Source organism: Serinus canaria (assembly GCF_022539315.1).
Source record: "Serinus canaria isolate serCan28SL12 chromosome 7 unlocalized genomic scaffold, serCan2020 HiC_scaffold_29, whole genome shotgun sequence".
In the NCBI taxonomy this organism is placed as follows: Eukaryota; Metazoa; Chordata; class Aves; order Passeriformes; family Fringillidae; genus Serinus; species Serinus canaria.
Window position 1 is genome coordinate 5295882 of NW_026108147.1, and position 23771 is coordinate 5319652.

The 23771-nt window shown below is 51.9% G+C and overlaps 1 protein-coding gene across 1 annotated transcript; it reads left to right on the top strand.

The window, feature by feature from the left end:
• The first annotated feature begins 219 nt into the window (after positions 1-219).
• On the top strand, positions 220-23486 carry COL6A1 (collagen type VI alpha 1 chain). The gene is made up of 35 exons (XM_009088203.4): positions 220-523; positions 1247-1376; positions 3041-3241; positions 3540-3699; positions 3835-3957; positions 4047-4067; positions 4253-4273; positions 4370-4414; positions 4700-4753; positions 5498-5542; positions 5647-5673; positions 5960-5986; positions 6078-6122; positions 6360-6413; positions 6923-6985; positions 7461-7523; positions 7686-7739; positions 7821-7856; positions 8020-8082; positions 9970-10032; positions 13209-13271; positions 14019-14081; positions 14194-14244; positions 14329-14364; positions 14911-14973; positions 16000-16065; positions 16437-16472; positions 16564-16600; positions 17352-17360; positions 18169-18302; positions 19386-19495; positions 19768-19951; positions 20152-20326; positions 20650-20679; positions 21431-23486. Exons 1-35 carry the CDS (start codon positions 415-417, stop codon positions 22039-22041), a joined length of 3072 nt encoding a protein of 1023 aa, XP_009086451.1. The 5' UTR covers positions 220-414; the 3' UTR covers positions 22042-23486.
• Positions 23487-23771: the final 285 nt, after the last annotated feature.

Genomic DNA, 23771 nt, shown 5'->3' on the forward strand with positions numbered 1-23771 from the left:
GCAGGTGTCCCAAGCCCCCCTGCTCCAGCAAGCAGGCTGAGCCCCGACACTGGTGGACACTGCCTGCTCCAGGGCTCCCTGCCAGGCTTGTGGGGGTCCCAGGCACCAGTGGCCGGGCTGCCATCGCAGGCACAGTGACATCCATTAAAAGGGTAAGGAGAAATGCTTCCTAAGTTTGACTTACAGCTTACACCTCCTGATCCCTCCCTCTGTCCTCCAGCTGGAGAAGTCTCCTCCTCACCCTTACCCTCCTGCCTTCTCTTCCTCCCACAGAAACCAAGAGGAAAGCGGTAAAAAAATAAAAAGTATCTTCAGCGACTCCTGCCTCCGGACCGTGGCCTCGCTCAGCTCCTAGTTTTTCCTGCCCTGCTTATTTCCTTGGATCCAGCTCGATGGTAATCTGAACCGAGAAACATGAGGCTGCGAGACTTTCTGCTCACTCTGCTGCTCCCGGCCAGCCTCCTGTGGGGGGGCTCATGTGCTCAGCGCCCAGAAATCATCACCCAACTCTCAAGCACAGAAGGTAAGCCTGGAATGCTTTCCAGGGTGGTTTGCCTTCCCGGGATCAGCAGAGAAGCCTGACTGCTGTTTCTCTATGAGATGGATGCCTCTGCTGCAGACACACCGCAGATTTGTGGGGACGTTTGGGCTTGCTGAGGAGAGCAGTGTAGGATTAGAGAGGATCTGCAAGAAGTACCCACTTTCATGTTTTTTGGCTCTTTTTCCTTGGTTCTTTCTGGTCAGGAGTTACCTGTAGCGGTGGGATGCAGGAGAGGGGTATAACAGCAGATACCAATCCAGCTTTCTGAACTATTCTGGGCTGGATGCTGGCTCTTAAGGGAAGTTTATGTTGTTGCTCTTTCTTAAAATAGTATTTTTGGCAGGATGGGTCAGAAAATTTTTACTTTCTTATTGCATTGATTGCTAAAATGGTTTCATTTTTTTGAGTGGTTCCTGCAGCTGCATGTTATTTGGTATAATAAGTAGTATAGGTCTTGCAAAGCTATCCTTTGAATGGAAACAGGGAAGAAAGTATAAGTGTTAAATGACACAAAATTATGTTTTCTGAAAAAGTGAGCTTGCTTACTCTTGATTCCAAGGGGGTAAGGATGTGAAAGCATTCCCCTTAGCCCAGATCCCAGGAGTCTGCTAAGAGGGAAATGGGGTGGGCAGTGCAGGAAGCCTGGGAGGGGGAGGCGATGCAGCAGGACTGCTGGCCAATTCCTGCCTCTCCACTTCTTCCCAGACTGCCCTGTGGACCTGTTCTTCGTCCTGGACACCTCAGAGAGTGTTGCCCTGAGGGTGAAGCCCTTTGGGGACCTGGTTACCCAAGTGAAAGATTTCACCAACCGGTTCATTGATAAGCTCACCCAGAGGTACATCCCCCAGGGGTTCATCCAGACTGCTTTGGGGATGGAGACTGCTGCTAAGTGGGATGCTGAGATCCTCTGTGTGTCTGTCCACAGAAGGAAAGAAGGAAAGCAGGGATGCTGGGGAGGGGGATAGGAGCACCCCCCCCCCCCCCCCAGTGCTCAGCTGCTCGGTTTTGTCTTTGTCTGTGCTGACAGCAGCCGCATGGCTTTAACAGGGCTGCTTGCACCCAACCCTCAGGAAAGGCAGGAATTGCTGGAGTGGCAGACATGGCAGCCCAACCCTACCACCTCCGGGTGGCTGTGTGGTTATTGTGCAGTGCCGAAGGGATGCTGGTCCCTATGCTCAGGCCCAGAACCACCTGGGTGCAGGGGTGGCAGCAGGACACCTCTGGGGTTAAACTCAGCACTCACAAGGTGAGCTGCAGAGCAAACCCTCCCTTGCCACTGGTGCACCCCAGCTTTGGATGTCCCTTACCCACACCATTCCCCAGCTCTTTATCTGCCTTCTCACCCCACCCTGCAGCCACCAACCAAGGTCAGACCCTGGCTTTCCCAAGGGAATGCCCAGGGATGCCAGGGTGCACTAAAGCTCCTGGATATCAGAGGGGGTGGTGCTGGGCTTGACTGCAGGCAGGAAATCCATGGATGCACAGGAGCACCACAAGTGCTGGAGGCATGTGGGTCTTGCTGAGCTCCTCAGTGCAGCAGAGGATGTGTGCTGGTGCCCAGAGGGGCACTGTGGGGATGTCCCAGTGCTGCACCAGCAGGAAGGGCAATACCCTATCTCAGGAGGGTTAGGAGGGGGGCAGCTCACCTGTCCATTGCCCAGGCAGAAGAGGTGTCTCACAAAGCTTTGAGTGACCAGGAGCCTTGTGCTTGGGAACAACCTGCCAGGCCTCCATGAGTGCAGCATCACTCTCCCCTGTGTTCAGGCCTGCAGGCTCAGTTCTGCAGTGGGATAGAGGGAACAGCAGTGGACAAGGCTCAGGTGGCTTTGAGACAGCTCCTGATGGGCAGAGAGAAGATGTGAAACACCACTCCTTTGGGACTGGCCCCCGCTTACTGAAAAAGAAATCACATCCCTTTGGAATTGTTCCCCATATCCTGAAAAGATTTTTTTTGGGGGCAGTGGCCAAAGCACAGGTGGTGCTTCTTTCCCAGGGAGTCACAGGTGCTGGATATGTCAGTGCACAGGACAGGGCTGTAACACACACACACACACACACACACACACACACACACACACACACACTCATCCTTCCCCAGGTCAGAGCATCCTTCCAAGGGAGGCATCCCTCTCTGATTTTAACACATCTGGCACTGGAAAACCTCTTTGCAGGCAGTTTTAGTGGTTACCTGCCTTGCACACACACACACCTGGCTGTCTGGCTCAGCCCCTCCTGTCCAGCTCCAGCCCCTGGCACCTCTTCCAGAAGCCTCTCTTGTCAAGCTGTTTTATCCCTGCAGATGCCCACCCACTGCATCGCTTTGCCCTTCCACCCACGGGACAAGCTACCCTGGGATCCCATGCTGTGCTTTGCATGGGAAGCATGTGCCAGCTTTGCAGGAGAGCATGGAACCCTGGCAAATCCCTGTTCTGCAGAGGATTTGCATTTTCTATGCTGGTGCGAGGGAAGTGAACCCTGTGTCCTGGTGTGTCCATGCAGGTACTACCGCTGTGATCGCAACCTAGTGTGGAACGCGGGAGCACTGCACTACAGTGATGAGGTGGTGCTCATCAAGAGCCTCACGCCGATGCCCAGTGGGCAGAGCGAGCTGAAGAACCGTGTGTCAGCTGTCAACTACATCGGGAAGGGCACCTACACCGACTGTGCCATAAAGCGTGGCATCGAGGAGCTGCTCATCGGGTCAGGCAACGAGGCCACAGCAGGCACAGCAGGGTGGGGGTGGCGTGCCTCTGGCTGGTGGAAGGTGGGAACTGCTGGGTTGGGACATCCCTGTGGATTGTGAAGAGCTGTTGCCAGGCTGGGAGAAGATATCACAGCATGGGGACAGGGGTGGCAAGTTGCTCTAGCTTTGCTGGGAATGAGGCACACCCTGACCACAGGCTGGGGCACTGTCTGGGGTGAGTGTCCCCAGGTGTCCAAACCACTCCTCTCCAGCTAAATTCTTTCAAAATTAAATCCTGTGTTTAAACCCTTCCAGTGGTTCCCATCACAAGGAGAATAAATACCTGATTGTGGTAACTGATGGACATCCCTTGGAAGGTTACAAGGAGCCCTGTGGGGGCCTGGATGATGCTGCCAATGAAGCCAAACTCCTGGGGATCAAAGTGTTCTCTGTTGCCATCTCCCCCAACCACTTGGTAGGGACCACACAGCTGGGATGCTCCCGGCAGGGGGTTCCCAGTGGGACCATTGGACCCCCAGTGTGACAAAGAAGGGGCACTCAGAGCCTGCACAGGTACCCACAGGTCTCACTCTGCCCTCCCCACCCCCAGGACCAGCGGCTGAACATCATTGCCACGGACCATGCCTACCGCCGCAATTTCACTGCCACCAGCCTGAAGCCCACCCGGGAGGTCGATGTGGAAGAGACCATCGACACCATCATCAACATGATTGTGAGCACTGCCCACCCCTTCCCCAGCCCGCCCCTCCCCAGGTGCCCCGTCCCTCTTAAATCCCTTCTCTTTTCTTTCTTGTCTTGCAGAAACTTAACACGGAGCAATCGGTGAGTGTCCCCCTGTGACGAGCCTGTCCCCTGTGGGTGACCCATGGCTAGGAGGGCTTGGTGGCACAGTCCTGCCCTGCAGGCAACCTCTGTAAGCCTGGGAAGCCCCCCCCCCAAAGCAGGGTGCAGGCTGACCCTGCTACTGCCACCTCCTCTAATGCTGTTTCCTCCTTCCCTATGTGCAGTGCTGCTCGTTCGAGTGCCAGGTGAGTCAGGATTTTGAGAGCCCTGTCCCCTTCCCTCTTATCCCTTGGTCCCAGGCTGTGCCTCAGGCTGGTCTAACTCACACATCTCTCCTGCAGCCTCCCCGAGGGCCCCCTGGACCTCCTGGTGACCCCGGCCATGAGGTGAGGGACTGGTTGTGGCTGTGCTGTGGGACTGGGACAGTGGGATGGGCTCACTGGGGATGCTCAGAGACCTGGAATTATTATCACAGAACCAAAAAGGTTGGAAAAGGCCCCCAGTGTCACCTGCAGGGCATGGACCCACACCATGCTCCCATATGGCCAGCACCATCTGCTCCTTTTATCCATGGAGCATTTCTGCTCCCATCCTCCCTGCTCTTCTTTCAACAGGTCATTGTTCTGTTCCTGGGGATGATAAACTAACTATGTTTCTTTCCTGTACTGCAGGGAGAACGAGGCAAGCCAGGTCTTCCCGGCCAGAAAGGAGAGGCTGGAGACCCAGTAAGTGAAGGACCAGCCCTGGTGACTCTGCACAGGGGCTGTCTTTTGGCTACTTCTGGCCAGACCTCTCGGATGCATCCTCACCAGCATCATCCTGTTTCTATGGGGTGTGCAGTCATGCATGCTGTGCAGTGGGGAGGCTCCTCCTCTTGCTACAAGGCTTCCTTGTTCCTCACTCAAAATAGCCATCCCTCCTGCAGGACATGTCTCTGACTCATGTGTGCCAGCCCAGGGGTAGACTCTGGGCTCCCTCCTGCGTCCTCTGACACAACAAGCACAGCAGTGTTAGAGGGAAATCTTTGGTAAACAACCTGAGAGCATGAGGAAACTATTTCCCTCCTCCTCCTCCCTCTTTTATTTTACTAGGCACACTTATTTTTGGGAGACACTTTTCTCCCTCACACCTAAGCATGCAGTTACCCATCTTGTATGCTCCCAAACTGGAAATCCCATCCCATGCATTTTTTTCTTCCCAAGGGTTTTCTGCCCTTCCCTTTCCTTCCCAATGACATGTCCCCAACCACCCAGTTTCCCTCACCTCCATGAAGAGCTGGAGATGGTGGAGGTGAAGGCAGGTCCTCTTGGCCCTCCACAATGATCCTGTGCTCTCAGACTAGGAAAACAAGGAGCAGAGTTATGGGAGAGGCTCCTGTGTGACAGAATGGCAGCTGTGCCTCATATCAAGAGTGAGAGGGGGGGTGGTAACTGTATCTGCATCTCTAACACCGTGTTTCTGTCCTCTAGGGCAGACCAGGAGACATGGGACCTGTTGGCTACCAAGGAATGAAGGTATGAAGGGCTGCAGGCTCACAGAGGTGGTTCAGAGGTGGGCCATGGGCTTTATGCTGCCAGTGTTCTCATCTTCCCATTTCCCTTTCTCCCTTGCTCTCTAGGGTGACAAAGGAAGCCGAGGAGAAAAGGTGAGGACAGCAGGGATGTTTGGGAGAGATACCTATGTCCCCATGAGTGGTTATCCTGGGCTGGCCCTGCAGCTGCATGGTGTTGGGGTCTGCTATATGCTCCCACATCCACCCCTCCTGCTGGCACTGCCTGAGCCAAGAGCTGGGATCCAGCAGGATCCAGTGGTGTGCAGAGGAGTGGTGAATGCCTGAGTCCTCAGACTGAGCTGGTGTGGGGACTGCACTCCTGTGGGGGGATGGATCTGCTCCACATAGCTGTCTGACACCTCTGTCCTTATCTCTGCAGGGCTCAAGAGGAGCCAAAGGAGCCAAGGTCAGACTCTGCTTTTGCACCATTTTCCTCTGACGTTTGGGAGGCATTGGGAATTTGGGAATCACTTCATGGTCCTGGTACTCTGTTTCAGGGTGAGAAAGGCAGGCGTGGAATCGATGGCATTGATGGCATGAAGGTAAATCTCTGCTCCAGGGCACTTTGCTTGGCCTGAGCACCCTGGCTTTTGTCCCTCCAAAACCACTGTGGAGTCTGGGGATGAAACCTGTGCGGCAGTGGAGTTCCCTCCCTGCAGGGCCATCCGTCTGCCAGCCAGGGATGGGGCTGGAATGTCCCTTCCAGGGGTCTGGGAGGATGGATGGGGTCTTCCTGTGAGTGTCACTCATTGGAGACCCCTGTTCTGGCTGCCTGACAGGGTGAAGCTGGATACCCTGGATTACCTGGCTGCAAAGGCTCACCTGGATTCGACGTAGGTATCCTGTGGGTGCCCTTTGCATGCAAGTGAACGGCTCTGCCATGTCGGTGTGTGTAAGCAGGGAATTGCTTGCAAATGTGAGATGCTTATAATCCAGGCATGGCACCTTGGGGCTGACCAGGCCTCATCCTTGCCTGGAAGCTGTCCTCAGTTGCCCTGGGGTTGCCTGACATTGCATTTTCCCAATTTCCCTGCTTTTTCCTATGCTCCCACACATTTGATGACACATTTGTGGTGGCACCAATGTCACTGTAGTCCAGCTACAGCAGCCCAAAACCACCTTTTCTGTCATTTTCCTCTAAGCTTCAGAAGTGTTTCAGCAGTGTGGGTGCAGCATTGCTGGCACAGCTCCATGGTGCAGAAGTCCCTTCTGGCCATGTCCCTTCTGTCCATCCCAACTGGGAGCCGCCTGTCAGGCTGCTGTGATGCTCTGTCCACGCCCAGTTTCCTGCAGATGGCGTCACCAGTTGAGATTTCAGTGATGCTGCCTTTAATTTCAACAGGGAGCTCAAGGCCTGCCTGGACCGAAGGGAGATCCTGGTGCTTTTGGACCTAAGGGAGCAAAGGTGAGTTGCTCTGCCCAGCCTCACACAGAGAAGGGATGCAGGAGGGAGAGGTGGAAATTCCTTGCACTGACTGGGGCAAGCCTATCACAGTATCAGAATGGTTTGGATGGGAAGGGACCTTAAAGTCCCCCTCATCCCACCCCCTGCCATGGGGGGTGGAACCTTCCACTAGACCAGGTTGCTCCAAGCCCTGTCCAACCTGGCCTCTTCACTAGAGGAGGCCCCCATCACCCACAGTGTCGACGGTTCAAGGGTGCCCACAAGCCTGGCACAAAGCATCCCTGAGATATGAGGGGAGTGCTGTGTAAATGTGGCTTTCACTGGGAGTGGAGTAGGGAGGGATTTTTTGGGATGGAGAGACACCAAAACCTGAAAGAGGCTTGGGGTGCACTGTGGCTTCTGACAGCCTCTGTGCTGTGGGAGCTGAAATCCACTGCTGGATGCAGTCTTGATGGTGCCTTGTGTTCTTGTGAAGGGGGAGCCTGGGAATGATGGAAAGCCTGGCCGACAGGGGATTCCTGGCAACCCTGGAGAGAAGGTGGGTGAAGAAGCACCCTAGTGTGAACATCCTCTTGCTCTCTGTGAGAGGACTCCTGCTACAGCCTGGGCTTTGAAGCAGAGCTTGCCCAAAGCTCTCCAAGTGTGCAGGGCTTTGATCCAGAGCTGTCTGACTTCTTGTTTGCATCCCTGTGCATTGCAGGGAGCTCCTGGCAACCGGGGTGAGCCTGGACCAGACGGAGAGACTGGTGACGAGGTGAATTCTCTTCCTGTGATGCCTCTGTGTGTTGCTACTGGCCATCCCCACCCCCTGACCACCCATCTTGTTTCTCCACAGGGTGCTCTAGGTGAGGATGGTCCTCCCGGAGAACGGGTAAGTGAGAGCAGCTCTCACGCACCCCCAGGGCAGGGGCTGGTACCCTCTGGAAGAGGAGGAGGGGGCCTGGGGCTGAGCCTGCTCAGAGGTGGGCAGTGAGGGATGGGTTTGGCCTGCTGGGAACAGGCCCTGATTTTGTGATGCCACCCTCTCTTTGCAGGGCAGCAATGGAGAAAGAGGACCCCCAGGCTCGCCGGGTGACCGTGGGCCAAGAGGACAGCAGGTAACTACACCCACAGGGCACCCTTCTACATCTGCTTGCCAGAGGGGTGATGCTTGGAAGCCAGCGGCTGGGAATAGGTGTCCAGTAGCTAACTCCACCAGCACATGGGCCAGCAGGCAAGCTCAGTGCCTTGACATGCCAGTTTGGGAGGGATCTGCTGTTGCCCCTTTATGCTGGCAGGTGATCACCAAACAGCCAAAATACAGAGGAGAGCACGCCCAGCAAGCCAAGAGCAAGTGAACAGCTGTCAATTCCTTCCTCACAACTGGAAAACTAGTTAATGAAGAGGAAAGAGTCAAGGTGTCCTCCTCTGGGTGCTCAGGGGCTTTGTGAGCAGGCAGTGGCTTGGGCAGGAGGGCACAGGTACAATCAGCAGCAGGACAGCATGAGTGGGCATGGATGGAAGGGAAAACACTCTTCCCTCCCCTTTTGAGTGGTAGTCACTAGGAAAGTATGTTTCCAGCCTGCTGGGGTGAGTCATCAAGCGTGAGCGTGGGAGGGACAGGCAGGAACCCTCAGCAGGCCAGGACAAACATATGGCAAGCAACAGCCATGCCACACATCATAGGGAGGGGCAAAGGGTGCTCTGTATAGGGTGGGGGTGGTGGGAGCCAGGGCATGGCACAGCAGCATCCCATAATCCCATCCACCATTGTACCACTCATTTCCTGTCCCTGCAGCGAGGACAGCCAGGATCCAGCACCAGCTTGGAGGGGGGCAAAGGTCTGCCTTGGGGAGGGGGCAGCTCTGGCAGGGGGCTTCTGGCAGCCTCCCCCTTCCTGTTTACTGCTCAGGGAGTGTCAGCACTGCTGCACGGGGTGTGTGGGGCAGATGTGCGGGAGATGAAGGCAGCCAGTGTCCTGCAGTTAAATTGTTCAGCAGACGATGGGCTGTTCCTTCCAACTTTGAGTCCAAGCACGAGGCTGTGTAGCCTTGCCAGAAACGTCTCAGGGCCATTTGGAAGTTGGGTTTTATATTTGTTGTTTGGTTTATGCATCTGGATGCTTCTAGGTTGCAAACAACATCTTTAGGTCACCAACCTCTCAACTGCTTCCCTCAAATTCCCCTCTCCTCTGCCTCCCTGACTTGTTTGTTCCTGGCTATGTGTCTGGATGGGGAAGGTGCTGCAGAGCCAGCCTCAGTTTGGCAGTCACACTGCCCTGTTGAGATGCAGCTCTGCTGGATTTGTGGAATGCTGTTCAGGGAAAGGGAACTGAGCCATGTCCATGGGGTATTTCCTTCTACTGGAACTGTTGGGGTGCAAAACCATTGAGACTCAGGTTTTCTGTGCCCTACTGGCCTGTCAGTTCTCTGCAAAGCGCCCTAGCTCAGGCTTCTGAGTGTTAGCAAAGGAGAGGGGAAAACATTGGCAGTGAGAGGTGAGGGTGTCTCTCTTCATCTGCGTCTAATTCCCATAGAAATCCCCTTAGCTCCATAGGGATGGCAGGCTGGAGGAAGGATGCTGCTATTCTGGAAGCTGTGCTCCTCTCCATGCAGACTGCCCAGGGCAGGAGCTGCTCTAGAAGGGCAGCCACGGGTGCAGAGTGTCGCTAGTTTGGGTCCAGGGCCAGCTCTGTATATCTGCAAAAGATTAATCTCTCCATACTTTTGCTTTTGTGGCACAAAATGGGCTGGAAAATGTCCCCTAGATGCAAGCTTCACAAGGCCTTCCTGTTAGGGCTATCTTCTTGGATTCAGTATGGCCACCCTAGCCTGTCTTTATCTTCCTCCATCTCTGACAGCTTGCTGCTCAATTCCTGAATCTGTCTCAAATACTTGCCTGTTTGGGTGACTGCATTTCCATCCCAGTGTGGGTGCTGCACCCCTGCTCCCTGTTGTACACAGGTCCCTTTGCACCCACACCTGCTCCTCTGTGTGTGTTTTCAGGGAGAGCCAGGACCACCTGGTGACCAAGGGCGGGAAGGACCCCTCGGTCCACCTGGCGACCAGGTAAGAGCTTGGTTTAACCTTCTGGATCTTAGATGGAAGTGTTTGGGTCATCAGGGAGAGTGGGATGGGAGGTTTAACTGATGCCACAGCATCTTGGGGCAACTTCTCACAATCTTCCAGACCAGGAAGCAAAGCTGGTGAAGAAGGGCAGGGATTTCTATGAGACCCCAGAATATGAACAGGACGAAAAAAATGGAGACTTAGATGCTGGGCTGTGGGCAGAACAACCTGCATACCATTTCTCAATCCCATGGAAACAGATGTCAACACATCTGACAGAACTGGAAACTGGCAAGTGCAAGATGCAACCACACACAAAATGTTCAGGGGCCAGAAAAAGCTCACTTCAATCAGGAGTGAAGTGTCAGTGAGATATCTTGTGTCAGTGAGGATATCCTGACATGACCCCAGCAGTGTCCCTGACACCCTTGGCATCCTGCAGAGACAGCCTCTCCCAGACCCAGTGTTCTTCAAGTCTGCTGACTGCAAGGTGTGACTCTCTTGCTCTGGGGTCTGCCTGTGCCTTGTGTGCCTCAAGGAACAGATCTCAGACTGCACAGGCTTGCTGGAGAGCAGGGTTGACCACCTCCAGCCTCAGGAAGGTTTCTGTCCCCTGCTCAGTTGAAGGCTCCTTCTTCCCAGTTAATAACTTGAGGTCTGGAGGTGTTGCTGGGTCACTCCTTCATGGCATGGCACTGATTGCAATGGTCAATAGGATATTTGCACCTGAGCAAGCACACTTTGACATCACCCTTGGATTGGGGTCTGTAGGACAACTCCCCTTCTACCCACACCATCAGAGTTTTGATGGATCCCAAGATAGAGGAATGTTCAAGATAAACACTCCCACACTGGCAGAGCGGGACTCCCACAAGAGGTGAAGCATAGAGGCCAGCATGCAGACAAATGTGAGATAGCTTTTAAACTCCTTTCTCCTTGGCCAAGTGTTGGAGAGCCCTTGGAGAAGATCTGGAGTGCAGAACATGAAGGGGAGGCTGTTGCATTCATATTGTCCCTAGCATGGGTGACCCCCATGTCAGACCTGCACTGTGCAGAGAGAGTTTGGCAGTGTCCAGCTTGCTCAGGTGCCTTTTTGGGAGACAGCCCTGGTGGGAAAGCAACTCTTCAGATGTGTGTATGTAATGATCCACTGATCAGTGCTGCAGGCTGATGCCAGCAAAAGGGGGGCTGGGGCTGGAGCCCCAGCTGCCTCTACCTCTGTGTGGTAAAGGCACTTTCCAGGTTCAAGGCGGAGAAAGACCATGTAGAAGACAAAAATTTGATGTAAGTATGATGGGGAGCCAGGCTGGGACAGATCCTACTTCCAGCCAGCCTTTCCTGTTGGGGAGGAAGAAGAGAAAGAATGGTCTGTCCTGTGGGCCACCAGTTTTCCCTCCCCACCACTGAACTTGAGTCAAACCCCTGTCAGAGAGGGAAGCATTACAGAAGCAGCTCCAGTGCCTCCCCAGGCCAGAGGCTGCCCCAGTGCTCCCACCACTCCAGTAAGATTTGAAAAGCAGTTGCAAAGTGAGGATAATTTTTCCATGAGCTGAGGAAAAATGCTTGTGTTTGGCCAAATTAAAAATAAATGTGTGATTAGGTTTGGGTAAGAGTGGAACCTTGGCAAACACAAGTATTTTTCAAGCCGTGTTATCTGTACCTTGGAGTGTGTTTCTCTTGGCAAGGGGAAAGTTCTCCTGCTAACCTGTGACTCCCTTTCATCCTGTTTCTATCTGAGAGAAGCTAAAGGCCAGCACGCTCTTTCCCTGAGCCTCATGGGACAGATCTTGTGGCCCTTCTCTATTCCTGGCCATGGTGTCCATCCCTTCTGTTGGGTGATTGTTGCGCCCAGAGAAGTAGTGGACAAGATTTACTCACCCAAAATCCTGCGTCATCCATCATAAACTCCTCCAAGGCCATGAGGGATTTGTGCTGTGTGACTGCAGTGAGGATGAGAGTGGCCAGTGTGAGCCAAGGGTGCCGTGGCTCCAACCTTGGCTGGTGTGAAGGATCACAAGTTCCTGTCCTTCCTTCCAAGATTTCTCTCTTCTGGGCTTTTGTACAGAGGTCACATGCCTTGAAGCAGTTCAGTGCTCTGCACTGTGCTATTTTAAGTTTTCTACACCCACAAGGACACCTTTCCTTGGAAGAAGGGTGTGTATGGCATGTATGGATGTTCAGCACCAGCTCTCTGCATCCCTCTGTCCTCTCCATTGCCCGGGGACTTGCTGCACACTCAGCTCCATACAAAATGCTGTCTGAATATTTGATGTGATGCCAGAGCATCACTGCCCACTCATTATCCATCATCATATCCCACCTCCTGGAAAGCAAACCCTGCAAAGGGCTGTGGGCACTGAGCAGAAGGTGGAGGGGCTCCCTTGGGCATCTGCAGAGCTCTCAGAGAAAAAAGCCCTCCTCCTGCCTCCTCTCCTGTCTCGTGGTATCCCTGGCCAGCCCTGCAGCTGGTGGAGCAAGCAGCTGCTGCCTAGATGGGATGTAGCAGCATGACAGCTTTGGTCTATTCCAGCACACGCTGCCAGGGCTCTGCAGCCTCCTGAGAATAGAAACTCCCCAGAGCCACCCTGGCTGTGACCCAGACTTGTACAAGCCATAAGGCACATGGAGGTTTGTGTCACCTTCAGGGTGATGTGCTTGAACCAAGGACTGTCCTCCAGGGGCTCCTGTGTAACAGCTGATGAGGTGCCACACAGTGTGCTTTGATGCTGGAAAGCATCAGCCCCTCCTCCCTGGTCCTCTTCCCACCAGATCCTCTGTTACTGGGGTGAGCTCTGAAGGAGAGGGATGGCTTTGAGGGCCTTGGCTGCCACTAAAAGCACATGATGCGTGGCCCATACCTGCAGAGTCACATCTTGGTCCAGAAAGGTTTTGGGTTTGGTTCATGCTCAGCAGGGATCTACCTTCCACAGGGTTTCCCAGAGAAAATGGTGTTAAGGGAGGAAGGAGGAAAAGGAGAAGCCAGGCATGGCTCCTGAAGCAACTCCCCATCAGTATTCAACCTCATCTATAGGTCCATTCTGAGGCTTTCCAAGATGGACCTAACTTGCTGATGGGCACCTCTACCCATCAAATCACAGATCAAAGGAACAAGCCCTTCAGGGCAGGAGTGGCAGCAAGAGAAAGCCCCTTTCAGAGAGCTTTCTGTGTTTCCCTAGGGTGAGCCGGGACCTTCAGGACCCAAAGGCTACAGGGGAGATGATGGCCCCCCTGGCAGTGAGGTCAGTGCTGTTTCATCATTGCTTCTTCTGCAGGGAGGGGATGCAAGGACGTGCAGCAGGTGCTGCTCATTAGGGCTTTCCCCAGCTCCCAAGGATACTGGAATGCTATTGAACCTATCGGTACAGGCTCCAGTACTGGCTTCCTGGCAGACACATCCAGGCATTTCCATGGGTCCTTCAGGCCACAGCTGCCTTTTCCCCCACCTCCCACAGGTCATGACTTGGAGAGGTTATAGCTACACCACAAACCACATAGCTTCCCATCACAAGAGGTGGGGAAGATGCTGTCTGGGGGCAGCCGCCTGAATCTGCCAGCAGGTTTGATCCCCAGGGTGGGGAGCAAATGGAAGCCAAGCACAGCTGTTGGCTTACATAGAAATCCTAGAACATTTATCCTAGTTTGAATCCTAGTTTGGGTTGGGACTGATCTTAAAGCTCATCCTGTTCCCCCCCATGCCATGGGCAGGGACACCTTTAACTATCCCAGGTTTCTCCAAGCCCCATCCAACCTGGCTTGGAACACCTCCAGGAATAGGGCAGCCACAGCCTATTTGGGCAATCTGTGCCAGGGCCTCCCCAGCCTCTGAGTAAAGAATTTCTTTCTGGCATCAATCCTCACATTGCTCTTGTATAAGAAGAACACCTCCATGGTGGGCTTGTGTTGGTAGCTGGTTGCCTCAGAAGTCATTGTTTTCCCAGCTCAGGTGATGTTGTGCAATGCTTGACTCCTTCTTCTGCCCCTTTCAGGGCCCAAAGGGATTGCCTGGAGCACCTGGGCTGCCTGGGGACCCTGGGCTGATGGGAGAAAGGGTGAGTGGTACTGCTGGGGAGATACACTCTCCAAGGAGACCATCATCCTGATGCCATGCTATCTGAGGGGTCTGCATTTCTTTATCTCATCTCTGTCTGCCTTCCTTTCCAGGGGGAGGATGGTCCTCCTGGGAATGGCACAATTGGATTCACAGGTGCCCCAGTAAGTTTTTTGTGCTGCCTTGAAATTGTAATACCACTATGTCTACTTGTCCAACCTAACACACTTCCTTTTCTCCATCCCCAGGGGCAGCCAGGAGACAGAGGCAACCCTGGCATTAATGTAAGTGTGCTGCTTCCTCAGCCACACAGGATTTACCCTTGGTGGTGGTTTGGCACTTGGAACTTCTCCATCAGCTGCATGTTGGAATGGGCTCCTTGAAGCAACCTGCATCCCCAAAACCCTCTTTTCTCTCTGCCCACCTCTCCCTGCAGTGGATGCTGCCAGTGGAAGTGTTCTGCTCTGGCCTGTAATTAACACCAAAGGGCAGCAGCTTGCGCTGGGTGCTCTCTGAAGCAGTCCCAGAGCCAGAGTTTGGGGTTGGGAATGTCACCCAGGGGGCTGGATAATGCTATGCTAAGGGATTGATTTAGTGTTGGGTTAATGTTTGGCTTTGATCTTAGAGGTTTTTTCCAACCTAAATAATTCCATGATTCTGTAGCAGTGAAAGCCACTGAAGAAGTTCTCATCATCAAGAGCACTGAAATCTGGTGCTGCTCTCCACCCCTGTCCCAAGCCAGCTTTCATGAGTTCACCACACACCAGCATCAACTTCACCAAAATAGCAACAGCTAGTCACGCAGCAGTCTCATCCATACTGTTTTTCAGGGAACAAAAGGCTATGTCGGACCTAAAGGTGATGAAGGGGAAGCTGGCGACCCTGGCAATGATGTGAGTAATCATGCTGAATCCTCTTTTCCTATGAGCACAGTGCAGGAGCTTTGGGCAATGATGAGTCAGAGCTCATCAGACTTTGTAAATCTTCAGCGTTTGCCTCTGAGCAGTGACTGATGGATAGCAATGGGAGCTCCCTCCAGGTGTTCATTTTGTGTCTGACAGCTGGCAAACCTCCACATTTATTAAGGTGAGGTGGACATCACCTCTGCAAGGCTTTGTATGCTTCCAGGTGGCACTGATGATGATTGCACTGGTTATCTGAGCTTTATCACTAGCCCATGGAGGGAGAATTCCCCAGTCCCTTCCAAGTCTTCATTTAATTTGGTACAGCAACCTCAGATAACACTTCAATGGTGAAGCAGGGCTCATCAGACATCTGGAGGGAAAGGTGCTGGGAGGGAATCCTTAAAATCAGAGGGTTTTGGTAAAGCTGCAAAAGGCAGGCCTCAGAGACAGCAGAACTGTGATTAGAGCTAAGGAGTAGCCATAAGATTCGTCAGTAGAAAAGTTATATAAGGAGTAGAAAGTAAGGACAAATAGAACAATGGTCTGTGTATTAACGCTTGGATAGAATAACTCATTAAGCTACAGAAAAGTTTATCTACCGAGATATTAGGAAGTTCTAAGCTTAATAATGGAGCTCTATGCATTGTGTTTTAAGGCTTACAAGCAGGTATTGTATTCAGAATAAGCAAGCATTGTTTTAACTAAAGGTACGTGTGCTTACAGTGGTTGGATAGTACTACTGTCAATATGCTTTTGCTTTGTGTGATTGGACAAAAAACTTTTAAAGTGAGTTGTAACATTGAGTTCTTTGTCTGCTGCTGGGGACGTGAGCTGCGGGCATCTTCTCATTGTCATAACCATGTAATGAGACTGATGCTGGAAAATGCAACAGCTCGAGACGTGTTCCCCAGCAGTCCTGTCCCGTTGGTGATTAGTACAGAGACCCCTGGCCAGCACTAGTGCTGCCCCCTGACACACACAGATTTATGAGTTGTGATTTTGTTTTCATTCCAGAACCTGACCCTTGGGCCCAGTGGCATCAAAGGAGCAAAGGGCCACAGGGGACGTGAAGGTCCCCCGGTAAGTAAGGACCCTGTCAGGGTTGGTCCCAGTGGCATGCATCACACCATCCCTCCATCCCTTCATCCATTCCTCCATCCCTTCATGCCACACCATGGGAGCAACACCAAGCCACGCACACACTGTGTGTGCTCACTGCCTTCCCATCTGGGTGTATGTGGCACATGTGGAAGTGGATCTCTTCCTTCCACCTCCGTGCAGCAGCAGGGAATCATGCAAACAAGCAGATACACCTTCTCCTAGCCCAGTGCAGGGGCCAGCAACTAGGAAGCCAAGAGGCTTTTCACAACTCTGCATTGCTTGGCAAGGTATCCTTAGAGTACAGATAGGACTGATTGCTCCTGTAACTCCTCTGTGCTTCTGTCTGACAGGGACCACCAGGACCCGTGGGGCCTCCAGGACCAGATGTGAGTGGGACAGGATTGGGGTGCTGCCTGCTGGCCTGCTCTGTGCATTGCTTTTGCTGTTAATCAAACATTTATTCTCCTCTGTTTTCAGGAATGTGAAATCTTGGACATCATCATGAAGATGTGCTGTGAGTATCCCTGTACCTCTCCTCCCACCCTGCTCAGTGCCTTGCTAAGCAAGAGGCGGCTGGCTTTTTCCTGTCCTCAGGCAGCGGAATGCCATCCATGGGCATCTCTCCCCTTTCATGAGCCACAATTAAGTGCCCTTGATCCACAGACCTCCAACTCCATCTCTAGAGTAGTTCATACAACTGTGTCTCACTTGTATGTGGCATAGACTGGTTTGTCTGTGGTTCTGTACAGGAAAAACATGAGCAAAATTGTGTAAAAGTCCTTGAGCGGCCCATTTTGCAATGCTTTTTTTTTCTAAATATCATGGTCTACTATTCCCCCCGGGGGAGAGGGGGGCCTGCTTTGGGTGTCCTGCCATGGGGAGAAGCAGCACATATTTCCTGCAGAGGACTTCTGGCCCATGGCCGGTAATGAAGTGCTGGAAGGACACAGGGTACATGGAGAACTGACTTTAGGCTCCATACTCTGGTGATTTACTTAGCTTTTATTTTTGTTTAGATAAGAATGCACCAGCATGTGCAGACACAGAGCTATGTGTGTGTGTGATGCTCCAGGTCAGAGCATCACAATCTGAAATAGGAAAGAATCTGGGTATTTCAAGTGGGAGAGAAACCTTCACGAGCTTGGATTCTCCAGGCCAGGTGTCTGTGGGTTTGCAGAGACGCAAACCTGCAGTCTGCATTAGGGTGTGAAGAATCCTTTTGTCAAGTATTTTAATGTTGTTTCTTTCTCTCCCTTTTCCTCTAGCTTGCTGCGGTGAGTGTTACTTGGCAAAGTTGCTCTGCAAACATTTGCTAGTCCTTCTCCTTCCTTGCACCCCTCCTCCCCCACTCTCACTACATGGAGATGTAGTGAGAGCCTGTGAGGGAGAACCAGGTATGAGCTGGGCAAGGGAGGGCAGGAAGCAATCTCTGAGAGTGCAACACAGATTAGAGGCTGATGTGGCTGGGTTCTGCAACTGGAAACCGGCTGTCAAGGTGCCCTGTGTGGCACCAGCAGCGTGGATTTTCTCTGCCCATTTTACAGTTGGGATGTCTGTTCTGGGCACACTATGGATCTAGTTCTGTCCTCTTCCTTCCAAATCTTGTGCTGGTCAGCAGAAGAATGTGCTGGGCTTTATTCCCTGATGCTGCCCTGATAGGTTGGGTTTGCGGTCCAACAGCTTGAAGGGAGAGCCAAGGGCACATTATATTCTTCAATAATGAGAAAGAGGGGAGCAAACTGAGTCAGCATCCTCCAGCCCACCAGTGCCACCTCTGTCCTGCTGGGCTGGGTGAATGGAAGAAATGAGAAGGCCTATGAGGGAATGGGTTATGGAATAATTATTGGGTGGTTTAAGGGTACTCATAGCCTGAAAATGCCGCATGTCTTATTAGGGAACAAATGCACATGGAAAAAATTGTAAACCGGCTCTCAGGTCCCCTATGCAGCTATTTTCCTGCATTGTTTTTTGTGCTTTGAGGCACAGGCACCCAGATGGGCAGGCCTGCACTAGGCATCAGCTACTTCCTTTAGAAATGCTTCCCTGCAAAACATGTCCCTCTTCTCCTGTGCCTTGCTCCAGAGTGCACCTGTGGTCCTGTGGACCTCCTGTTTGTGTTGGACAGCTCAGAGAGCATCGGCCTGCAGAACTTCCAGATTGCCAAGGACTTCATCATCAAAGTCATCGACCGCCTGAGCAAGGACGAGCGAGTCAAGGTAAGATTTCCACTGAGTGCTGTGAAATCCTTGTGTGCACTCACTTAAGTTTCACTGCAAGCAGGAAAATGGGGAGGTGCCCACACTCCAAAAAGCCTCTACCAGGCTTGGCTTCAATCTGGGGGTGGGTCTTCCCAAATTCATAAAGTGATTAGATTAGACAGCAGATCGTTATCCCAAAATAGACATTTCACTCTATTTGGGCAAAGAAATTGTTTCCTCCATGTCCCGGAGCAGATGGTGCATAGAGCATTCAATCAGCCTGATCAATCAGTTTCTCAGTCTCTCCCTTGTTCTGATGAGCATTTCAGGTGTCTGGAGTGTGTTGGAAGTTTCTGATGTCCAGCTCTCAAGCTTGGATTTAGATCACCCAATTAAGCAGTCTACTAAAAATGACCATTGCAGCCCAAACCCAGAAATACTGTCCCCATAGGGAGTCTTTCAGCCTGAAGAGGGACACGAATGCTTGCTCTCCTTCCTAGCTCCTCTCTGGTAACCTGCTGCATGTTTTATTTACCCCTGTGATTTGAAGAGCTATTGGGAATCCAGACTTTCCTGAAGGTATAACCAGCCACCTCTAAAGCACATAATCTGCTGTTGAATACTAGTGTGGTGGGCATACATGGGGCTTTTTGGATGGCAAAGAGCCAGTAATAAGCAGAAAAGGTAGAGCTGGGTAGCAAAACCTCTGTGTTGGAAGAAAAACAGGAGTCTTGAAAACATATCTTCTCATGAAACCATAGAATCCCCTGAGCTGGAAGGGACCCAAGGATCAAGTCCAGCTCCTGACTCTTTACACAGGACAATCCCAAGAATTCCACCATGTGCCTGAGAGTACAGTGGCTGCTGTTGAGGCCAGTGAGCTGTGAGATCTATGTTTGAGTCTCCTTTTTATTTACTGTCTCACCAAATTGGTCCCAATGTGCTTCCACTCCTGGTGGGGCTCTGCCTGCCCAGAATAAGGCAGAAGAGAAACATCAGAGCCTGCCAAGAAGGCATTCAGGTGAAACCATCATCAGGATTCTGAGCCTCTGGGTTCCCCTGAGGTATCTGCCCCTAACTGGTTTCTGTTCTGTCCCACAGTTTGAAGCTGGGGAGTCCCGTGTAGGCGTTGTGCAGTACAGCCATGACAACACACAGGAGCTGGTAGCCATGGGGGATGCAAACATCGACAACATCGGAGCGCTCAAGCAGTGAGTCTGTGAGGTCTGGCCCAGGGAAACCTACTTACCCCCCGTCCTCCATATTCAGGCCAGCAGCTCCTCCAGCTGCAATGATCTAGATGTCCTTTAGTGGAAGGTAGTGGCTGGTGGCATCATAAGTGGTGCTAAGGACAAAATAAGGAGCTTGCCAGTTTTCCACCTATATCCTCATGTAGGGGTGTCTGCCTGGTCACAAGCCGTGTTCCTGCTCCTCCAGTACCCATGGGTAGGGCTGGCAGGCTCACTGGTGTCTGTCCTTGCAGGGCAGTCAAGAACCTGCAGTGGATTGCTGGGGGCACCTACACTGGGGAGGCCCTGCAGTTCACCAAGGACAATCTGCTGCGGAGGTTCACATCTGACAAGCGCGTGGCCATCGTCATCACAGACGGGCGCTCCGACACCCTGCGGGACCCCACCCCACTCAACTCCCTGTGCGACGTCACCCCGGTAAGGGCACGGGGGACCTGCCATGCGGCAGCTGGGCAGCACAGTGCAGGCTCTCTGGGCATCTCCATGTCCTTGATACACAAGGCTAGGGCAGGGGCACAGGTGTCACTAGAAGCACTTTCACAAAGTGGTGGGCATACACAGTTATGAATGCATTAGATGATGAATGCATCCAGTGATGGTCTCAAACTTCCTTGCAGGTGGTTTCCCTTGGGATTGGTGACATTTTCCGGAACCCTCCAAATCCAGATCACCTGAATGACATTGCTTGTTTGAGCAGACCAACCAGGCCAGGACTGTCCATTCAAAGGGACAACTACGCCGAGCTCCTGGATGACACCTTCTTGCAGAACATCACCTCATACATCTGCCAAGGTGGATGAAAGGCAGTGGCTGGAGGCAGTGGGATAGGTGGCAAGGGATGCAGGATGCCCTCCCTTGTGTCCTCTCAGTCATGCTCTTAAGCAGGGACAAGGGTATCTTGTGTCTCAGAATATTTTGTGGTCAGGTCCCCATCCTCACCTGCTGCAGAACATATCTGTTCACACCATTTTTCATGCATGCTTATAGCCTTTGCACAGGTATAAAGGTAGGTGTTCACCTTCTGCAGGTGAACTTCTGTCTCTTCTGTGGCTCTCTAGGACAAGTGGTTTTCCTGGGCCATCTGGTGACATTAATCTCTCTTATATTCTTAACAGAGAAAAAATGTCCTGACTACACCTGCCCAAGTGAGTATTGACTCCTCATGCCACACTGAGGGGCTGTGGGTGGTGTGATGGGGGAAGTGGGAGCTTTTGTTTGTGGGGATGCACAGCTTGGACACCTCTCGCAATGGGGATGCTCCTGGTCTGGAGAGGTGAGCAAGATCTGTCAGACACTCTCAGGGTCTCTCACACACACATGCCAGACCAAAGCAGCTGGGGAAAAGCATAGGTGGTTGTTTCTCTGGCATCTCAAACCTAGAGAGGAGGCTGTGAAAGATCGCAACCCTCCCAGGTTTTAGCAACTGACCTCATTACCTGCTCCTACTATCTAGTAGTGGAAGCATGAGCAAAATCAGTTCTGTGGCAGGGATATTGGAGAAGGATGCTTGAAAAGTGAAAACAGGGAAGGTTTTCATGGAGTACACCTCCAAGTCAGAAGCATAATCAGTCCTCAGAATTTCCATGGAAAAAAGGGAAGTGAGGAGGATGAAGTGGTTCCCCAGACACACAAGGAGAGCCACTGTGTTTAAACAAGAGTCACTAGACTATCTCAGCCAAATAAACATCTACAGCATATCCTAAACCAAATAAAAGAAGGAATGAATGGGTGAAAGGACAAGTGTAGGACAGCCCTGGGGCAGGGGAAAGAAAGCTAGCACAAGTGGAGATTTCCTAAGTCTGACAAGGCAGGAAGCCTGTGAGACAAGCCAGTGACTTCACTGGCTCTCCATGGAAGAGGCAAAGTGTAACAAGCTCTGGACCTTTCTCCTTGCAGTCACCTTCACTGGGCCAGCAGACATTACGCTGCTAGTAGACAGCTCCACCAGCGTGGGGAGCAAGAACTTTGAGACCACCAAGAAGTTCGTGAAGCGGCTGGCAGGGCGGTTCCTGGAGGCCATCAAGCCCACTGATGACTCCGTGCGCATCTCGGTGGTGCAGTACAGCGGCCGGAACCAGCAGAAAGTGGAAGCTCAGTTCCAGTACAACTACACGGTCATTGCCAAGGCCATTGACAACATGGAGTTCATGAATGATGCCACGGACGTGAACTCTGCTCTGCAGTTCATCACAGAGCTGTACCGGCGGTCTGCTCGCTCTGAAGCCAAGAAGAGGGTGCTGGTGTTTTCTGATGGACACTCCCAAGGGATCACCGCCAGGGCCATTGAGAGGGCTGTGCAGGACGCACAGAAGGCTGACATTGAGATCTACGTGCTGGCAGTGGGAAGCCAAGCCAATGAGCCCAACATCCGTGTCCTGGTCACAGGGAAGAGCGCAGATTACGATGTGGCTTACGGGGAGCGGCACCTTTTCCGTGTGCCTGACTACACCTCTCTGCTGCGCGGTGTCTTCTACCAAACTGTGTCCAGGAAGATAGCTGTTGACTGAGCATCTGGGTGGGTTTCTGCCAAGGCCATAGTTGCTTCTGTCTCACCTAAAAAGGAAAACCAACAAAGCAAAAAAATATTTTAATGGTGTTCTTGACCAACCTGAGGAATTTACATCTATGCAGATAACCATAGTGCCACAGACTGGCTTTATATAGTCCTTTCCCTTCTCTCTCCGCTTCATCATCTGAGTCTCTACTCTGTTAGCCTCAAATTCCCTTGCTGCCCATGACTGCCCTCTGTCCCCACAGGAAAACACAAGCACACCTAGCAATAAGCCATCAGAACACAAATACCAACCTCATTCCACTGTGTTTTTGCCAAGAATCAGGATGAGGGCATTGTACCACTAAGATCTAGCCTGGTCTCTTAAGGTTGATTATTCTCTTTTTAGCTATCTTTTTTTTTTTTTCCATTTCCTTCTCTCTTTCACATATCAGTTGAGCACTTGCCCAGCTCATCATGATCCTAACCTAATGCTGTGCTTCGAGTGAAATATTCACACTTCAGCAAGCTTTGAGAGGGGATCGTTGTCACAGCTGGCAAGTTTGGTTCATATCTCCCATGCCTGGGGAGGAGGGAGGGCTGGACTGCACTATCCAAACTGTGCGCAAGCATCTCTGACCTCCAGAGCCAGGGGATGGGACACTCAGTTCCCAGGGTTGGGATAGAGGTGGGTGATGGAACATCCCTCAGAATTCATGCTTCCATTCAGGGCAGGGAGGCTACACACCAACCAAAGGAAAGATGGGCAGCAGCCTTTGAGGAGGGGGAAACCCTTACAAGAAGCAACATAACTGCACTCCTTCACTTACTGATCTCATGGTCCTACAGTGAAACCAGGAACCTCATTAATAACCTGATAACTTGTTTTATGGGTCAAGCTTCATTCTGTGAAATCTCTCTGAGCCCAGTTAGCGGGATTTAAAAAAAAAAATTAAATTTTTATTTTAAAAGAGTGAATTCCCAGGAAGCTCTCTTGGAGTACTGTTTCTATAGGACCACCTAGGAGTTAGGCACCTGGGCCTTAGGGAAACCCACTAACTGCACTATATATAGAATTAAGGCCTCATCCTCAGCCCAGAGAAGTCAAGTGAAAGGCTGCCATCATCTCCCAGGGTGTTTGACTCACACTCTAAGATATATTGACAAAGGTGCTATCACTTCTGTGGGTGATGTGGACCCTTGGTGTTTACACAGTTGTTTCCAGGACCACACTGAAAATGTGGTTTGGCTGGGTGAGATTTTGTTTCAGCGCTTCCACTGGTGCTCTTGCTATGAATTCATGCACTTCAGAGAAACCAACAGCAACTGCCAGGTATCAGGACCCCAAACTCTTTACTTTGCATCCAAAACCCCATTGTACCAGTTAGTTTTATTTTACGCTTGTGTTTTACTAATATTGTCCACTTTGGAAATTTGTCAAATAAATTGTTTTCCACAGTCTCTTTGGGTGTTTGTCTGACTTGACTTCCTCCCTCCCAGATCTTGATTTTACATCCTAAGAGATCTCTAAAAGGTCCATGGGGACCCCACACCTCTGTGTCCTGGGGCTTGTCACAGCTTTTCACCGTGGATTCCTGCAAAGTGACTTGTTCCCCAGGCAGTGGGGACATTCAGCAGAACATTGCTTCATGTCCTCTGTTATGAACAAAGAAAAAGGTTACCGTTTTTTTTTCCTAAGAAAAGGAGCAGCAGAAGAGTTTGAGTTGATCTGAGAGTGAACCGTTG